Source organism: Vigna umbellata, chromosome 8, assembly GCF_029865625.1.
Source record: "Vigna umbellata cultivar VRB3 chromosome 8, Vumbellata_1.0, whole genome shotgun sequence".
Lineage (NCBI taxonomy): Eukaryota > Viridiplantae > Streptophyta > Magnoliopsida > Fabales > Fabaceae > Vigna > Vigna umbellata.
In genome coordinates, this window is record NC_142172.1 from 35,850,316 (window position 1) to 35,870,272 (window position 19,957).

The window sequence follows — 19,957 nt, forward strand, 5'->3', positions numbered from 1 at the left end:
TCAGTCATCTTCTCAAAATTTTGTAGCTTTTGCTATTCAATCCAATGATCCTCATAAGTCCCAAAATAATAAGGAGTTACCTGTTGGGGCAACCAAGAACAACAATCTTGGAAAATTGAGCAACAAAAACAAGTATTGTGAGAAATGTAAGAAACATACAATTGAGACTTGTTATTGGATAAACGTGTCACTAAAGTTGTTTTCTTAGGTTTTAAACCAGGCACTAAAGGATACATTTTATATGACATATTCACAGAGGTTTGTTTTATCTCTCGCAGTATATATTGTTCTTTGGGACCCATTTTAATATAAAAGTATGGATCATTCTAAAAGAAAGTTGAATTACTTCCCATCTTATTTATTGTTGTTTCATTTGTTATCTTCTTCGTTATCTCTTTACAATAACTGTGGGAGAAATAGAATCATCCAAAACTCTTGTGCTGAAAAGGAAAAAAAAAAAGAAGAATAGCCCACAAAAAGGTGGAAACTTGTAGAGGGAGAAGAAAAAAAAAGTTGAAAAATTGTAGAATGAGAAGAAATAAAGCCGAAAAATGAAGAACTAAAAAATGTTAATCTGGTATAGATAGAGTCAGCGTGGAATTTGAAATTTAAATTGTGAATAAGATAATGACTGTTCAGACATTCATCAAAGACACTGACACTGACAATTCTGAATGAAGGAATTGCTTCTTCAAAACTCACGAATGGGCATTCTAAAACGTCTACGAAAGTTGAATTGAATATTTCGATTTTATTCATTATTTTATTATTATGATGTAAGACTAAGACTGAATATTTTACTAATATATATATGAATTTTATTTCTTATTTGCTTTAATTTTTTGTGTATATATTTTCTTCTTGACTTGAAATAAATAATAAATATATATTATTTTCTTTTATTTTACAGTAAATATATATTTTCACGTATCATTACAAAATAATTCTATTTAGCAGTTGGTTTTTCCTGGTCAAGTGCATGAGTATCGAGGTTTAGCAATGATGAAAACTTAAACCTTATGAAGTTTTCATTTTTCATTCTGAAGAAGTTATACATTTCATGAAAAAAATGTGTAAAATGTTTCATTGGACAATATAACTGTATGCACACTCTTACAATTTCAACACACTAGAACAAGATCAAAGAAACTGCGAAAGCAGAAAATCTGGTGGAATGAATCTTCTCTTCTAATTTGCACACCTCCTAAGATTAACTATGAAAATATGAAATAATTAAATTTTCTGCGAAAAAAAAAGTAAGAGGTTCAAGCTAGGAACCAATGGTTGCCACTTTAGGCACATGAACAGGAAAGTCGTGAATCTCATCCATCCAAGGATTTTTCTCCTTGGCAGGATTAATGGTCCTCAATGCACGCCACACAGCACTGTTGCACTTGAAGCCAGAGCCAAATGCTATCTGCCAAGTCCTGTCACCTTTTCTGATCCTCCCTTTAGCTTCGGTGTAGGCCAGTTCATACCACAAGGAGCTGCTAGAAGTGTTACCAAACCTGTTGAGAGTCATTCTTGAAGGCTCCATGTGCCAATCACTGAGCTCCAGATTCTTCTCCAACTCATCCAACACTGCTCTTCCTCCAGCATGGATGCAAAAGTGCTCAAAAGCTAGCTTAAAGTCAGGGATGTAGGGCTTTATCTTCATCTTGAACACTTTTCTAGCCACCAAAGTTGCGAAAAACAAGAGCTGCTCTGACATCGGAAGTACTAATGGCCCAAGTGTTGTGATATTGGTCTTCAGTGCTTCTCCAGCAACAGCCATTAAGTCCTTGGAGAGTGCCACACCGATTGTTTTCTTCTCATCCTCTTCTTGGAAAACGCAACCGTAGCATTTGTCATCTGCACCCTTATGAGTACGCACTGTGTGGATCAATTGGTATTTGGCTCTTCTGCGATCAGAAGACCTGTTGGAGAGAAGGACAGCTGCTCCACCCATTCTGAAGAGACAATTTGAAACAAGCATTGAGCGGTTGTTGCCAAAATACCAGTTCAGAGTGATATTCTCCATGCTTACCACTAAGGCATAAGAATTTGGATGAACCTGTAATCACAAAAGAACTTAATATTAGTTTATTAAATTTATCCCGAGTAAAGAAAAAAAGAATTCACATGTACAAAACCACCAATAAAAATTAATTTGACCCAGTCATTGTAATGACAACTGAGTGTTAACTTGAGATTAAGTTTCATTTCCCCCAATAGTGCCGGTGTACAACTGTTGACTGTTAAGAGATGTAAGAACATCCAAAAGGGTCTATTTCTATTGGATTGCTCGGACCCTATTAATTAAATTGGATGGCAAAATAGATGACCTAACAAATCTGCCACCAAAATTGACAATGAGCAAGACCAACTGGACATGTGGACAACTGGGGCAACAATTGCCACAAGAAACATTTCCCCTACTTGTGGTCCCACCTGGTGTTTTTATTGAACACACTGTTACATAAATAATTTGCTCCTTTTTATTTTTAATTTTGCTACATGAAGATATAGACCACATAGGCATGCATGGTAGACAGTCAAAACTCGAACAGATATGAAGTGATAGCTTAATAATAATCATGAGCATAACAGGTCGATCGTGAGATTAAGGAAGGGAAGATTTTCTTGAAGTGCAAACAAACCTGGAGGAGCTGCTTGGCAAGGTCTATGGAGATAAGGCCAGCGCTGCAACCCATGCCACCAAGATTATAACTTTGGATATTCCCTCTCAACTTGTAGTGGTTCACAATCATTGCAGAGAGAGATGGTGTGGGGTTGAACAAGCTACAATTCACCACCAAAATTCCAATATCCTTTGCCTTAACCCCAGTTTTTGCCAGAAGCTGGTCAATAGCTCCAAACATTACTTGCTCCGCTTCTTTCCTTGCTTCGGCCATACACGGGTTTGGTGGGAGACTCAAGATTGCCGGAGGCAAGTATGTCTTCTGCCCCAAACCAGACCTCTCAAGTATTTTCTTCTGAAAGGCCAAATTCTCCTCTGAAAACACCCCGGTTTTCACAGACCGGTCCATGAAAGTCTCCCTTGTGCAGGTGCAGTCCGGCTCTGGTTTGTAACAGGCAAAGTCCACCAAGTAAACACCTCTTGGACGGCTCATGAAGTAAAAGGTAACAAGGAACACTATCAGACTAGAACATAGAGTGACCGAGACAAGATCGAACTTTAGGTTTTCCCATAGTTGAGCAACATCTTGGTAAGAGAAAGTTGACAGATGAGCAGAAGCCACCCCAATAAAGGGAATGAGCAAAAGGTACATAGCATTGGAGATTACATAGTGGTAGCCAAGCTTGACATACTTAAGTCTGACAGATAGCAGAAAGTTGGGAAGCTTATTCCTTCTTTCTCGTGAAGCTTCAACGGAAACGGTTCCTGAATCCCGGGTTTGATCTGCCATGAGTTGGAGGAAGAAAAGAAAGAATGGAAGTGCAGAAAGTAAACAAGAGTGTTAGAATGAGAAGAAAAGAGGAGGAAGATGAATGGTTGGAAAATGATGAAAGATGGAAGGATTTTAAAGGGTGTGAGGAGAGAGGGAAGAGGGGAAGGGGGAGGATAGTGGATACAACTACCCCAACGAACTTTTAATTGTTACATGAGGGGGCATTGAATAAGCCAACTGGGTTGAGAGTTGTACGTGTTTTTTAGCCTTGTCTTTTCCTTTTTATTGCTGCTTTTGCCACTTTTCTGATTGATTCAGAGAAACGGGTAGAACACTGGCATACCACCCACATGCATGCGTGTTAATGGAGTCCTACTACTGTAGATTGGTAAACGGTCTTCTTTTTCGGTCAAAATCACACGTTATTGATTGGTGAACGATAAACAAACAAATAAATTATCTTTATACGTCTCCTTTCTTTCTTTCACTTTAGTATTTCTTTCTTTTTCCTTTTCACTTTTCACACACAATATAAAACACTTTCATGCATTTAAACAACGCGCGCCGCCTCTCCTTGTATTATAATTCAAAATTATGAACTATATTTCGATATGTCTTCTCCCTTTCACTCATGTAACCAAATCTTCAAAAATTAAATAGTTTAAAGATTGTGTAATTTGTCTACAAAATAAATTATTATATTTCAAAGTATATTTTGAAAAAAAAAAATAGTGTGTACTAATAGAAAATCTGTATTATATCACTTCAAAATGATGTGAAATTTCACAATTTTTTTTTATCTTAATTAGTTTAATTGGAATGAATTAGTGCATAAACTTCTTTTCTAACCTAACAGAAGTAATTTATTTCTTCTTTTGAAAACTAACACAATTAGTATAGAAGATGGTGTACATTAAACTTTAAATACAAATAAATAAAAAAGACAACAAAACTATTTTAGTTTAATAATTATTTGTTTATAATAAATTTAAATTAAATATTAAAAACTATAAGAATAGTATTGGACAAAAACTCAAACGTTTGTAGTGTCAATTTTTATTAATTTCATATATTTAAAATAAATAAAATACAAAAATGATGTCATATAGGTATTAATATAACATTGACAAGAAATTTTTCATTTTATTAATATAATTTTTTTATAATTCTAAAATTTAAACCTGAATCAAAATAAAAATCTCATACTTAAAAAGATTTTTTTTTCTATTTACATTTAAGAGGAGCTTTATAATCTAGATGCTTTTTTTTGTGTCATCAAAATTTCACGTTGATCATCACAACGAGGTTATAAAAAGAAAAAAAAATCAAACATAATGAAGAACGATCTTTTTCATTAGGGATTCAACTTCGCATATACAAATGCATACTAGTTCTCTTAGAGAAATAAAATCAACACTTTAAGATTACAAAAACCTTGTACCACAATTTTGCATGCTATTTTAGTTAAAATTGACTAGAAACTATAAAATCATTAGTGAAACTCATTATAATAAGTAAAATTTTCATTTTTTTTATTTCTAAAAAATTTTAGATATAAAATTTTAAAAGTACTAATATGTAAAAATGGATGCCACTAATATGCCCTTACATGATTATTTTAAAGTGAAAATAATTCTTAAAGAAGACGGGAGACAAAGTATTAAAAGGTTAAGAAAAGTACGAGTCTCACTTCTTTTAGCTGTTTATTTCGTTTTATTTTATATCTAGATAAAACTTATACATGATTAATTACGAATAACATTTTAGTCTGCCATTTTTAGAATAAATAGTTATAAAATAAATATTTTAATATTAGTTAAAGTATATAAACTACACTTTTTATATTTACAATGAAAAGAATTAGTATATGTAATGTAGTGAGAACAAAAAACTAGAAGATTATGGTGCACAATAGTGCCAAGTTTTTGTTTTATTAATCAACATTTAAAGCCAAATAAATTTGAAAATGGGCATTTGTATTTAATTTATTCCATTATTGAACTCCATTTTTGCCTCTTACTATTATAATCATCAGTAGGGTTTGTGTTTGTCATTAAAATGCTATAAAATCATTGAGGAATCATCTCTCATCTGTACCATTTAATGATATCAGACATCTCAGCTTCTATGTACTGCTATCAGCTTAATTAATATGATCCCATTGTTATTTTCAAGCTTTCACTGTGATATATAAAAGCATTAATGACAGTGGCTTATGTATATTTTTTTATACATATATTAACTAACATATGTTTGTATCTTCTCGTAGGTCTCACACTCAATGAAATCGACTCAATTACTTATTCAATTTTGTTTAGGTTCAAAACATTAATCTTAGCTCAAAACAACCTTGTGTTTTATCGTGAATATGGAGATTGTCTAATTTGCAAATGTAGTTGAAAACATTCATATTATGTCTCACTACTTATGCTATTATTTCAATCGTATGTTGTTAACAAAAATTGCTAGTCTATAATAATAATGAAAGATAACAATGAATTGTATAATTCAATGGTTGTTGACAGTCAGTTGTTTTAATTATCGGTTGATAATCATTATTGGTTGATAATCACTCTTGCTAACATCAGTAACGGTGGATAATGACTCTTGTTATAATCTCTACAACAATGAAGTGGATGTAAAATTAGAAAACTAAATCAAATCAATTTAAAATAAAAAATTAAGGGATAAAAATATATTTAATTTTTTTTTCTTTGACGGTCGCAGAAAAATTCAAAGAGAAGTTAAAAAAATAATGGCGCAATTATGATAAGTATGAATGGGTGAGGGAGGTTGAAAATAAGAATAAATGAAAGCGTGAAATAAAGGTCTGACTCAGCGTCTCAAGGAGTTGACTTGAAGTTCAAAGTCAGTCACTGCTTACGCTATTCCGTGTTTGGACAGCTTCTTCCATAACTAACTATTCCTCTTTCAAATTAAATGCCACAACTTCCCACCAAACCAAACACCCCGCACTTTGACCTTTGCTTCGCAATCGCAGTCCCATGTGAACCACAATCTTCTTTGGTTTTAAAATTGTACAAGTAAATGGGTAATTTTGGGCATAAGATTATTCGGTGTTTCTATTGGGAGTCGGCAATGGTAGACGAGAATTATGCCTCACGAAACAACCTACCATCATTTCTCTAATTGCACTTTCCCATCCCATCATATCATATGCTTTATTTTTTTAAGTTCCAAAGTACTACTGCTACTGCAATTTAATGCTAAATCGGTTTCTTCACATTTTCCAAACTTCAATGTTTCTTCCTCTCCTCTCTTTTCCTTTTCGTCTTCATTCGCCTAATCTTTGTCAATTGGATCAAAACTTCAACAAACCACTCACGCAAGTTTTCATTTTCCATGCAAATGGAATATTTTAATTTAATAGCTTTTTTAACGTTCGTGTAGTAGTTGTTTCATGGCTGTTTTACCATGTTTATCATTAAACGTCTGACAAAATTAGAATGGTAAAAATATCACAATCCGCGGGCCAATCCGATACAATACAAGTTTGGATCGAATTGGATTTGAAAAAATTGTATTTTTTTATGCGAGTCAGATTTCAACATGGTTCATGCGGGTTGAACCTGTGGTGGACTGGATTGGCCCACCAACCCTCCTACCTAATTTTATTTTATTAAAATTTAATTTTAATTTTATAAAAAAATATTTATTATTTTGTTTTTGCTTGAAAAAATTATTTAAGTTCCTTAATTTCAAAATTAATTAAACACTTATCTTGGGAGTGAAATTTGGGGTGAATTTTTTTTTAGATTTGAATTATAGAAAGTTTGTAATTTTTTTATTTAAAAAAAATTGTAATTAAGTGAGCCAGTGAGCCAACCTGTGGTAGGCCGAGCCGGGTGACCCGTTTTCACAACTCTAGACAAAATTATAAAGGGTTTACGCATATATAATATTATTGTGTTCCATCAATCATATTAATGAAATAAGTTTATGATTTTTTTTCTTATATATCTTTGATAATTGTAACTTCTTCTTAGGTAAGAGTTTATGTCATGTAAGAGTAAAATAGTTTCTTAATAAAAATAAAAGTTTCTTCAACATTGGTACACTAACAAGTGAGTGAAACAATAAATCTAACTAATAATAAATTGTTATGATAGAATTTAATTCATGATTATCATATTATACTAAGAAGTAAATTTTAAACCTAACTCGACCTTATAAAACCAGTTTATAGCATAATAGTGAATGAAACAATAAATCTAACTAATAATCGTATTTTTTGTTATGATATACTTTAATTCATGATTCTCAGATCATCTTAAGAAGTGAATTTTAAATCTAACTCGGTCTTACAAAACCAGTTTATAGCATAATAGTGAATGAAACAATAAATCTAACTAATAATAATATTTTTTGTTATGATAGACTTTAATTCATGATTCTCACATCATCTTAAGAAGTGAATTTTAAATCTAACTCGATCTTACAAAACCAGTTTATAAGGTGAGATTTGCACCTACTCCTGTAAATTGACCTTATTTTTAATCGATGTAGAACTTCCAACATTAAATAAGAGTAAAATAACAAGTTTGTGATTTTTGTCCTTATTATTATTGTTTATTTTATGTGATAGTTTTTTTTAGGAAAAATAATTGAAAAGACACAACATCAATATTGAGACATGAGTTCAACCCACATATAAGAGATTGACATAATTTCTAATTTAATCTTTATAAGGTTTTCCCTTATGATGCTCAATTTCTTTTCTCTTTTACTCAAATGATACTTAGATTCACTTGAATTTTCAACAGAATGGAAGGTTTGATCAAAAGAAAAAAATTAAACTATAGAAAAAAATAGTGTTGTCAAAATGGGTTAGAACTCACGGACCAACTTAACCCACCATGGATTCGAGCTAGGTTGGGTTTGAAAAAAAATGTTATTTTTTTTATATGGATTAATTTTCAACTCGACCCACTTAGAACCCGACTTACCTGGGTTGAACCCGTGATGAGCGAGGTTGGCTCACCAAACCACCTAGTTTAATTTAACTATTTATTCTTTGTGTTTCAATATTATTTGTTAACACTTTTTTTTTATTGTATTGTAAATGGGGATAAAGAAGATGTTTCTAAGAGAGTAAAATATTATAAATTTATCCATTCAAAACTCTAATCTTATAAATAGACAAGTGACATAAAAATGACTAATATTAGAAACTTATTTTTTCGCTATTTGACTTTGTTTTTGGATTAAATTTGAGTTGTATATTAATTTTTTTATTTTGAGTTGTTTTTGGAATTTAACATCATTTTAGAGTGAAATTTATTTAGATTTAAATTACACAAAATTATAATTTTTTATTTAGAAAAAAAACTTGTAAATATGTGAGTGAGTAAATCAACTCGTTTAACCCCACCAACCTGTGATGAGACGAACCGTATTTGAATTTTTTCAACTTATTAATAAGTGAGCTAGATTGAATTAGCTCATTAAGTGGTCAATCCATGGTGGGCTGAACCAGATAATCCGTTTTGACACCACTAAAAAAAATAAGGGTGTTGCTCCCTCCACCACCACACCTTTCTCCCTCCACCTCCCATTTACTATTTTGCCCCTAAGTAAAATTTTATTTTTAGGATTATTTTTTAATTTTACCCATTCACAACATATTCCATTAATAACCTATTCTAGTGTCCCCGTACATGAGTAAAATATTTTTTTTTCATTTTAACATTATATTTCTTCCTTTCTTTCTTTTACAAGTTGCAAAGGTTGGTGGTGGTGGAAAGAATTATCAAGCAGTCTCCCTCTCGTGGTGCAGTGTGTGGAGTGGTGCAGTGTGTTGCTTCCTCAAGGTGCGTATTCAAATAAACCTTCAAATAAAATCCTAAAATAAAAAACGTAACCTTTAAGGCATCATTCAACGGATGTCAAAATCCTTCAACGGATGTCAAAATCCTTCAACACATGTCAACATCCGTTTAAGGTAAAACGGATGTCGACATCCGTTTTTCCTTAAACGGATGTTGACATATGTTGACATCCGTTGAAGGATGTCACCTCCGTTTAAAAGTTACGCTTTTTATTTTAGGGTTTCTTTTATTAGTTTATTCTTTATTTTGGAAATATTTTAATAATTTAATTTAAATGTTTTGATTTATTATTTTTGAATATATTTTTAATGTATTTTAATAATGTAAAGAAATTGAAGAAGAAAGAAACGGAGGAGGAGAAGTGAAAAGGAGAAGACAGATTGGGTTGCAGAGTAAAAGGAAAGACAAATTATTAAACGAAAATGAGAGATGGAAAGATTGAGTACATGAGTAAAGTAGGAGAACTAGGTTTGAAATAAATTAAAATAGTAAAAGTAAAAAATTTTAATCTGAAGATATAATTGAAATTAAAATAAATTGGGGAGGTGGAGGGAAAGGTGTGGTGGTGGAGGGAGCAACACCCAAAAAATAACATTTTTTAGAATTTAAAAGCCCCATTAACATAAATGACTAATGAAAAAAAAATGTCATGAAAACATCACTAGAGAATAACACTACGAGAAATAATATAAAAACAATAAATATAAAAATATAACATAGAAACTCCACAGCCAAAGAAAAACATATGACCATTATTATCTATTGACAACCAACTAAATATTATTATAATGTGAAAAATTTTACATCGCACAAACTCCTCTCTCATGTCTTTTAACTTTAAATACAACAAAAATGCAAACTAAACCTCACAAAATTCTATTATAAAAGTATAAGAAAAGATAAATAGAAAAATGAAATACAAACTTAGTGTGTTTTAATTAAATATTTTCAAAAGATATTATTTTTATCCATCCAACAATAATGACATTAAAGAGGATAAGAATGAGATGTTACCTCTATTGGTAAGTTTTTTATTTGGATAATGTCCTTGGGAAGTTCAATTCATCGATAAATTTCAATAAGGTATTGAAGGACTCTTCCTAAAAGAATTTAAAAGGGTAAAACTATAACTGTGGTACAGGTAATATGTTCTTAAAAAATTTGGGAGTGAAAGATTTATTGTGTATGGAGAGTGCAGACGATAATTTCAAATTAAAATGTTTATGTCTAAGCATTGTTGTCTTAGGGATTTTGGAAATAAGCAAAACCAAAAAAGTACTTGGAGTTGAAGAAAAGTTGCAAACAACTTTCACTACAATCATTAGTAAGAATATGCATGAGATTTTGATTTTATGAAAAGGATATTTCACATACACATTGATGACACCATCATTTTTAGAGATTTGAGGGAAGCAAGACAACAATTTTGAAAGAACAATATAACATCAATTAGTCATGAGTTGTTATGGTGCAACAATAAATTAATTATGCTAATTAATTGTACTATCCTTCTAGAAAGAGTTTCTTAAGTGAGTATGTGTCTACTTTGTTGGTTTCTTTCTAATGATGCTTTTAAATATTTGGTCTTATTTATCAGAGGCTACTATTTCATTACCAAAATTATGTTTTATAAAGTTAGAATAAGTTTAGGTTTTGAAAATTCCTTGACAAAATTTAATTCATTACACTTTGCCACCCCCAATGACAATATACATATCATGAATACCGTAACACATCCTAATTTAGTAAATTTAAGCTCATCTTTTATGTTTTCTAGCTTCACCAAACAAGAGTACGAAGAAGAGGGGATTACGAGAAAGGAATAATGAAGAGACCTGGCAATGAAAAAAAAAAGTATTCAATAAAGTATATAATGAATAGTAATTCAATTTTCAAATTTACATTTTAACTATACAAAACTTAATATTATTATCAAGAAATTCAACATCAAATTACATTAAAAATTATTTTCTCTTTTTTCTCTGTCTCGTGTACTCGTTACATACTACAATAAAATCTCACTCGAGACGACATCGATTCAAATCCAGTTCATAGATATTAAGAAGAGTCTTGAATTTAATATTTAAATATGACAAAAAAAATTATTAAAATAATCTAATGTAACTTATTAAGAACTAAGTACAACTTAAAACTTTAATAATTAAAGATGTATTTCAATATTATCAATTTTCATTCTAATAATACTTTTTTAATATTCTATAACTTGTAAGAAATTAAAATTTTAAAATAAAGATTTTTATAAGATTTCTTCATTGAGATAAAATTTACAAAATTATAATGACTTGTTTAAAAAGTCCTTTAATACTCATTTAAAGTAAAACAAGAATGTATGAATTCTCATAAGATCATGTTGGTATATTGTTTTTTTATTCTTGTATCATATAGTACAAATAACAACTAATTTTAAATAAAATAATAATAATATTTTGCAACAATTTTTTACAATATTTCGATATAACCTGTTTTTTTTATTCGTTCATTATTTATTTGTTATTATACATTAAACCCAATAAAAAATGACATGTGTAAATATGTTATTAAAAAATTTGTGTTAAAATATTATTATCAAAAAAAAGTGATTTATTTTGTTTGAAAATATTCTTTCATTTCAGAATTTGGATTTAGACAATAATGTGTTAACACATATTTTTTTAACAACATTTTAACACAACACACGTGTCATTTTCTCATTGAATTTAGAATACGTCAATACAACAAATAAATAACGAATCAATGATAAAATAACATATATTTGTACGTGAAAATGTTATAAAAAAAAATATGTGACAAAATATATTTTTCCTTTGTATTTATAGAATTGTATACATTCATAGAATTTTTTACACACATTAATTATTTGAACTCCATTTAAACACGTGAAATTGGCAAGTTTAACGTAGACCTTAATGGGACTGCATAAATAAACTGCTACTACTTACCTGAAACAAAAAACGACAAAGGCTCCAAAAAGGTAATCTCCATTAATAGATTGAAGGTGAAAAAGGCGACAAGGGCCAGAAGTTGATTTATGTCTTACCTAAGTTCATTAAATTTCCAATGTAAAGCACAACGCGTTGGCCACCACATTATCAGTGTGAAATGGATAATGAATCTATTAAAATCTATGAACCGATAGCTGTTTTGCTGAGAAAATTAAATTTTGCTGTGTCACTTTGATCTTTCATATCCAGGGAAGTGTTGGTTCGTGTTTTATACCAATGATTGGGACTCTGTAACGTTTCATGTTAGCTTTACCAAGCCCAAGCACTGGTACTAAGAGAGTTAGACATCTTTCAGTTTTCACTGCCTTGTGGTCTAGACTCAGGTCAACAACATGTTATGAAAATGAGAAACATTTAGTTCTATCAGTGCCTTTTGCTTCTACCTTTCCCGAGATTTAGTTTATCATGTGGAATAGCAGCCTCCCTTTTCCCACGGGCTACGTATGCAAGTAGGGGCATGGTCCCATGGTAATCAAATAATGATAATAACAGGATAAACAAGGTAGTTGGCACACACGTATTCATAACTGGCATCTAGCATGATTTTAGAGACTGACAATTTCAACACATGATGAAACATTAATGAGTTACAATTTTCAAGTTTGGAGATTTAATACTACTCTTTAAAAGTTGCCCAAAAGCTTTCCTATTCACTCTGGCATGCATGTACACTGAATTTTTAAGCAATTCTTATGTAAAAACCTTAAAAGCTTCCATGAAAATGCGAACTTTACAGTGTTTACACAAAATAAAACACTAGAGTGAGAACACAAAGAGGTAAATAAAACTACTAAAGGACTGCAATTTCACTCCAGAACACCGGAGATGGCAGATGATGATGACTTTGAATAGCGTTCAAGCAATGATAGTACTTTGGCAGCCTTTCTCCTGAGGTGACTTTCTCCATATATATTCATGCCAGTCAAACCAATAAGACGTGATCTAGCTGTTGTTCCATAGTATTCTACCATTTCCTTTGACACAAACACCTTCTCTAACAGTCCTAGAGCTTCTGCCTTGAGAGAATCAGTTCCCCAGTTCAAAATGTCCAATAAGGATCTTATTGTATTATTCTCATGCAAGACACGAGCTCCCCTTTGAGGAAATTCTTCCAAAACCAATGTGGAAAGTGTCTGTATTGCTTCATAAGCAGTTGCATGAACCTCCCCATGTAATAGCTTTATCAAGCCAGGTAAAGCCTTAGCCTCCAAAAGACAAAATGTGCTGTTCACACTGCATACACTCCCATGTGCTGGACACAAAGGAACACGTGATGATCTGAAAAGCCAGCAACCAGTTGGCTTCGGAATAACTGTGAGCTTTGGAGTGCTCATCGAAAGATCACCAATGAAAGCTGCTGCTCTTGCCTTTGCCGTGACCGAACCAGTGTTGAGAAAATCTACAAGCAAAGGGTATATTCCGCGTTTAACCAGATCTTGCTGTGACTCAATATCTGTAGGGTCTGTGAACCTGAAGAGTGCACTGAGAGCATTTTCTTTTGCTTCCATTTTGCCAGTTTTCAAAATGCTTATGATTGCGTCAAGTCCACCCAGCTCAATCACCTTCATAGTGAGTTCTCGTTCTGATTTTGGCAGGTTAGCAAGTAAACCAGCAGCAGCCATCTGTACATTATCATTCTCCTCATTCTCAAGAAATCCAATCAAGGCTTCAAGCCTTCTAGGCTTGAAGAGGTATTCAACTACTCCTTCTGGCTCGTGTTGAGAGAAAAGATAGAGTAGAATTATGGAGGTCTCTCTGATTTCTGAGTCGGGATCATCAAGAAGTGGAAGAATTAGAGATACGCCGTTGGCTGCAAGAATTGCTTTCTTAACCAAATCAGTCTCAAACTTGCAAATGCCAAGAAGTGCACGCAGTGCAGGCTTACGTATGTTAGGACCTAAGCTGAAACTCTGCAGCAAAGCTAGTAATTTGGTGATGATGGAATCTAACTCAATCTGTTTCCCCTCTCCATCAACGAAGAAACAAATTCCATCACCATTTGAAGAAAGCTTCTCAATGATTTCAGAGCATTTAATGATGATGAATGCCCGTGTCCGAGGAGAGAACATTAAATCTAGAATAAGAGGAACTCCTCCAGATGTAGCAATAATTCCTTTATTAGCATGAGATCCTGCTAATTTAATCAGGGCTGACAATGACAAGTCTTTTGATTCAGCGCTTCCCGACAGCATTTCTAGCAAAGGAGGTATAACTCCTTCGTTGCCAAGGAGTTTCAAGTTTGAAGCATTCAACTCCAAATTAACAATGGCTTTTGCCATTGATATTCTTGAATCTGGTCCTAGAAGATAAAGAAGAACAAATAACTCATTATGATCAACTCATACAAGTGCTCTTTCAGTCAAAAGGATTGTAAATCATATACAAACTATTTCATTGAAGTTCTAATAATCACCCATTTCATTTTTTCAACAAAAGAACTTTAAGCATACTAGTTAGCAACGTAGGATTATTCTGTATTTCCTTAGCTAGCTAGATGACATGACATCTTTGTCTTCTTCCACGGCAGGTGGGAAGGGCTAATTCTATGCGCATGCATACACATACACATATATATTCAATATAATGGAAAAATATTCATTATATCACATACAAGTTGAAAATAATCAATCTTCTTACCTTCAATCATGCGATCAACAAGAGGTTTATACCAGCCAAAATCAGCAGCAATAGTAATGGTTTCCTCGTTTAGTTCAAAAAGCTTCGTCAAAATCTTTTCGGCAACTTCGGTAGAATGGCTGGAAAGATTCTTTAGAAGGGCAACAAGGGACAAAACTGCAGTGCGATTTTCACAAAGCCTTTTACAGAGATATTGATTCCAACCAGATTGTTCTTGAAGCAGTTCATATAGCAGATCAATTGCTTCCTTGGAAATGCTAGAGTCACTCCCTAAGCAGGAAAGAACGTGATCCCATCCTCGAGATTCAGCCACTTTCTCCTATAAAATTTAATGAAAGTGTTAAATTTAAATTGATTTTTAGATTGCATGTACGATATGTTTGTAGTAATTAAAAGGAATTCGGATTATCTCAACGGTAAAATCGGTCCACTTTCTACTCAGGAAAGAACTGAGAGAAACTTCAAATGGTAACATGAAATAAAATCAATGAACCATGAGCAGCATATGACCTTTTAAGAACATCATGTTCGAAAAAATACAATCAAGAAAATATTTTCACACATTTGTCGTACCTATGTTTTTCCCATTTGTCCCTCTAAATCATAAATTGCAAATCCTCAAAGAAGTGTGTGGTTTGACTGAAGCAAGAAAAAGAAACAGTTTGCTTACCTTGTTTCTTGTATTCCCCTCAACAGCATCCTTCAAAGTTATCAAAATCTTCCTCTTTACTTCTTTGTCATCAGAGCTCCCGAGGATAGAGATAACATTATCAGTAAGCTCTCCTATAGAAATCCAATCCTTGTTAATAGAATTCTTTCTTACAAGATCCTGCATTTGGGTCAAGGATTCTTGCAGGTCAGAAGATGATAACAAATTTTCTCTGATAGACCTTATTATCAGACAATAATTAAGTTCTCTCCATTCTTCAATAGATTGTCTTAGAGGAATGTTAGACCTCAAGGTAGTATCTTCAAGAACAACTTTAGTTTCTGGGTCTTTCCTGTTGCCATCGTAAAACCAAGCTTCAATAGCATGTCTCTCACATGTAGTACCAGTGCAAAGGCTGACAGGATCTTCCATAACAGCTCCAGTAATAGAACAATGGAAAGAATTGAGTGGGGGGATATATTTTTCCCTTGAACCATATCTCTCTATCACCTTAACCCTTTCAAAGTATTGCCTCTCTACTTCTTCATAATCCCTTGCAGCATCAGCTCGAGAGAGTAACTGAATGATCTGATCCAAAAGAACACATTCAGCTCTTTCTTTTCTTTCAGAAGCTTCTTCTTTTTCCTTCCTAATGCTAGCCAACTCTTTGCTTATTTCTGAGGGTTCCACTGGCACCCCAACTGCCCTTGCTATCTCCTCTAACATGTCATTTGCAAAAGCCTGATCTAGTTTCTGTTCTCTAAGTCCCTGGTTTAACTTGTCAACAACTTGAATCTGGGACTGGGAAGCCTCAAACTCCACCCTTTGCATCTCATTTTGCAATCTATTGACCTGATCAGAAATTCTTGATAGGACTTCAGTATTTGCAATAGACAATGCATGTAGAGACTTTCCAATATCCCTTGTGACTTGTTCAACCTCCTCAACAATTGATCGACACTTAATCAATAAGTAAAAACGGCCACGGTTCCTATACTTTTCCACCAAATTATTTGCCTTCTTAACATCTGCTTCAAGAGACTCCAGAGCAACCCTTGCGGCTTGAGAGTCATTCAATTCTTGAAGCTGCAATTCCTTCAGCACTGGCTCAATATCAAATAGATGTTTTGAAAGGGCCTTGAAACTTTCTTTACCAACAAGAACATCAGATGCTGCTTGAGCTGTTTTCAAGATTTGTGAAGTTACCAATGTCAGAATTGTACCTATGGGAACGAGCTCCAACCCAGCCATGCTGAATTCTTTACTCAAACAATATAAACTGAACACTTTTCTATTGCCAGGAAGTTTGAACTAATGAACCTTCAAATTGTATCTCTTTTTCCCTGGAATCAAATTCCTCTAAATCAATCCTCTTATAAAGCACAACAAGTTTCTAAATTAATTCCAGAGCAGGCCATTTAACAGATTGAATAAAAGGATATTAACTAATGAATACCAATTCAACTATCTAGATCATTCTATATACAGCAAACATCATCCTCAAGCTTAATATAATGAGAGTATGTGATTTTAACTTGTAAAATTGAGCTTTTGGGTACTTCTTACAGTTAGATAGGAAAATAAAAAGTGAACTATGATATTCAATTCAAACTTCTAAAAGTGAAGTTGATCCAAAATGGTATGGTGTTTACAAAACTGACGCAACGAATTCTTATCCCATCCGCTGGAAAATACAAAAATATAAATCACAAGTAAAATTGCTTGGGTTGGGTATGTAATTCGTAATATTGGGCAGAAATTGTCCATAAATATTTCTCTCACTTTGGTTAGGGAAATAAACAAGGGCTTTAGGACCAAATAACCAAAAGCTTCAATTAGGGGGATTCTTTGATGGACATTCAAGTTATAAACATAAAGAAACAACTTCAGATAAATTACAAGACCATGACAATATGCACAGCAATCAAGGAGTTTATATACCAACAAGATACAAGCTGTCAACATATTCGAGAAAAAATAAGAAGTAGAGTAGATTTTCAGAATTTCTTGTGATTAGGATAAAATCAATTTCATATAGTAGCAGCAAGAATAAGAAAAAAGAGTGAAATGCATACCTTTTATACTGACTGAAGTTCGAAGCTAGTGTTAGATAGAACTCAGAAGTGAGAAGGAAAGTTGATTGTTACTGGTTTCCTTTCATTGGCATCAGACACAAAAGATATTTGAGAGGAGTTGAAGAAGTCAATATGGTGAGGAAAACACCAAGAAAGTTGCATTTTGCCATATCTTCATGTGTTGCTAATATGAGTTGGAAAATTGATGAATGCAGTGAGTGACAGTGACAAATTAATTTCCTGGAAAGTTAGCACCGTTATTACGCTTACGCAAAATGCGGTCCACAGCGTAGAAAACGCAGACACTTGATTTGATTTGGTCGTGTGAGATTACAAACGTTGAGTAGAGTTGACCTCAAAGTCTCTGCACTGCGAAAAACCACCGGTAAAAACAAAAACAGAACACTGTTTATGTTTTTTAAAAGTCCGCTAATTTAGTTAATAACCTTAAATAATTAACTTATGAAGAGAGTTAATAATATGAAATTTTCAATTTTTGAAATTAAACTCTTTAATTTTCTAGTTAGAGGGAGAAAGACACCGTCCATACTTATTTCACAAGTCTGAATTACCTAATAGTTATAATTAAGAAGGATAATTAATTTAATTGATAAAAAACAATTTATCATAAACATAATAATTTATCTCTTCTGAAGGAGATATATAAATCTCGGTAACGGGTGGAACAATATACCTAACAAACAATAAATAGTGGACTTTAAGCCTATCTCAATCCCACCAAACCAGTTTGTAAGGTGAGATTTGCACCTACTTATAAACTATGAATTGATCTTATATCTAGTCGATGTGACACTTCCAATAATTATGAAAGAAAACGATATCACCTCTAATTTGATACTGAAAAAGAAAGGATGATATCTATTTGCTATGAATTAAATTAATTACTAAGGAATTATTTAGTTTTAAAAAATATGACTTAGACGAAAGTAACATTGATACATTTATTTTAATAGCTGTTTTTAGTGTTGTTAAATGAAATCTTATATAGGTCTAACTCAGTAAATTAGTATAACCTTCTTTTTAAAGATTGACATAGAATTTTAACCGATAAAAAACATTCGAAAACACCACCAAATATATTATTAGCTTTTCTTGACAAGGTGTATTTTAGAACTTCTAATAACTTAATCAAGGCAATTTCAACCGGAATGTAAATTTAAAAATGTTGTGGTACAGGAAGCAATATAGAATGATGTAGGAAGCAACCCTCCTACAACGTGCTTTTTCACCACAAGTTGAAAGCCCAACAAGTGGATCACAGAAAGTAAGCCCAAAGCCCACTTCCATGCACAACAAAGTTGAAAGTTAAAAAAAAAATCAAAATAAACATTACAAAAATAACCACCTATCATATATTCTATCTAACTGTATTTGTTACAAAGAATAATAACTAAAATAAAGGTTTCAAAGATAATAACTAAATATTTAATCTCCTATTAAATCATATAAGTTAAATCTATTATGAAAATCTAAATTTGTTATTGGACTCGTTTAGGCCCAATCTTGGTCCGATCCTATGCACTTATATAGATTGAATCAATCAAACAATATGTACTTCCACCTTTTGTTCTGATGATCGAATTTTAGATCAGATTCAGGTCAAGATTAAAACAGTTATGTTAAGGTTAGTCTTGTACAGTTACCTACCTCTCACAAGTAAACAAAACGTGAGACATTAAAGTGAATTCATTTTTTTTGGTCATGCCTAAATTGTCTATTTAATGTTTCTTCTGCATGTTGGTCTTATCTTTCAACTTCAACCATGTCCATTGTTTAACCTAAGTGGCTGCATCAGTATGCAGTGATGAGTGACATCAGACATGACATAATATCTATGGCTCTCCTTCTAATGGACATTAACCTCGTAAAATAAAATCTTCTTGTTATTGACCGTCTCATCAAATAATTCCAACCATAAAAGCAGCAAGAAGGTACTGATTCTTCAATAACTTTTTTTTAATCAAGCGTACCTAAAACAAATCACTTTCTTTAATCAAGATATTTTACTCTTCTTGACGTGATTGTTGCTTCCAAAATCTTCACTTTCCATGACAAACATTTCATCTTGTAAAAGAAGTTACTTAGATGGTATCATTCAATTCTCCTATCCATTTCAGCCTTGGTTTCTATTTATAGACTGGTTTATTTATAAACAATTATTTTTCTAGAAAGAAATTAAACACAAAAATAATATATTAAAATACCTCACAATCGATTTGTTTTATTTTACCTTATTGTGAAAACTTAGTACGTTTTAAGTACTTTTGAAAAAGCGAATAAAAATATGAAGTATATTGTTAAGGAAGATCGT

At 32.3% G+C, this 19,957-nt stretch overlaps 2 protein-coding genes across 4 annotated transcripts; both read right to left on the reverse strand.

Annotated features, from left to right (window-relative positions):
* Positions 1 to 1,056: 1,056 nt before the first annotated feature.
* Positions 1,057 to 3,554, reverse strand: LOC124823743 (3-ketoacyl-CoA synthase 11-like). Its single transcript, XM_047296038.2, has 2 exons — positions 2,640 to 3,554; positions 1,057 to 2,053 (listed from the first exon to the last, which is right to left on the reverse strand). The coding sequence occupies exons 1-2, from the start codon at positions 3,408 to 3,410 to the stop codon at positions 1,271 to 1,273; spliced, it is 1,554 nt and encodes a 517-aa protein (XP_047151994.1). The 5' UTR covers positions 3,411 to 3,554; the 3' UTR covers positions 1,057 to 1,270.
* Positions 3,555 to 12,784: 9,230 nt separating this feature from the next.
* LOC124823744 (U-box domain-containing protein 44-like) lies at positions 12,785 to 17,896 on the reverse strand. 3 transcript variants are annotated; one of them, XM_047296039.2, is made up of 4 exons: positions 17,626 to 17,896; positions 15,572 to 16,893; positions 14,902 to 15,220; positions 12,785 to 14,563 (listed from the first exon to the last, which is right to left on the reverse strand). In XM_047296039.2, the coding sequence occupies exons 2-4, from the start codon at positions 16,799 to 16,801 to the stop codon at positions 13,071 to 13,073; spliced, it is 3,042 nt and encodes a 1,013-aa protein (XP_047151995.1). In that variant the 5' UTR covers positions 16,802 to 16,893; positions 17,626 to 17,896; the 3' UTR covers positions 12,785 to 13,070. The 3 variants fall into 3 exon arrangements, with proteins under 3 accessions (XP_047151995.1, XP_087952849.1, XP_087952848.1); XM_088096723.1 differs by lacking the exon at positions 17,626 to 17,896 and adding an exon at positions 17,492 to 17,601; XM_088096722.1 differs by lacking the exon at positions 17,626 to 17,896 and having other exon boundaries at positions 15,572 to 17,592.
* Between the last annotated feature and the right edge of the window lie 2,061 nt (positions 17,897 to 19,957).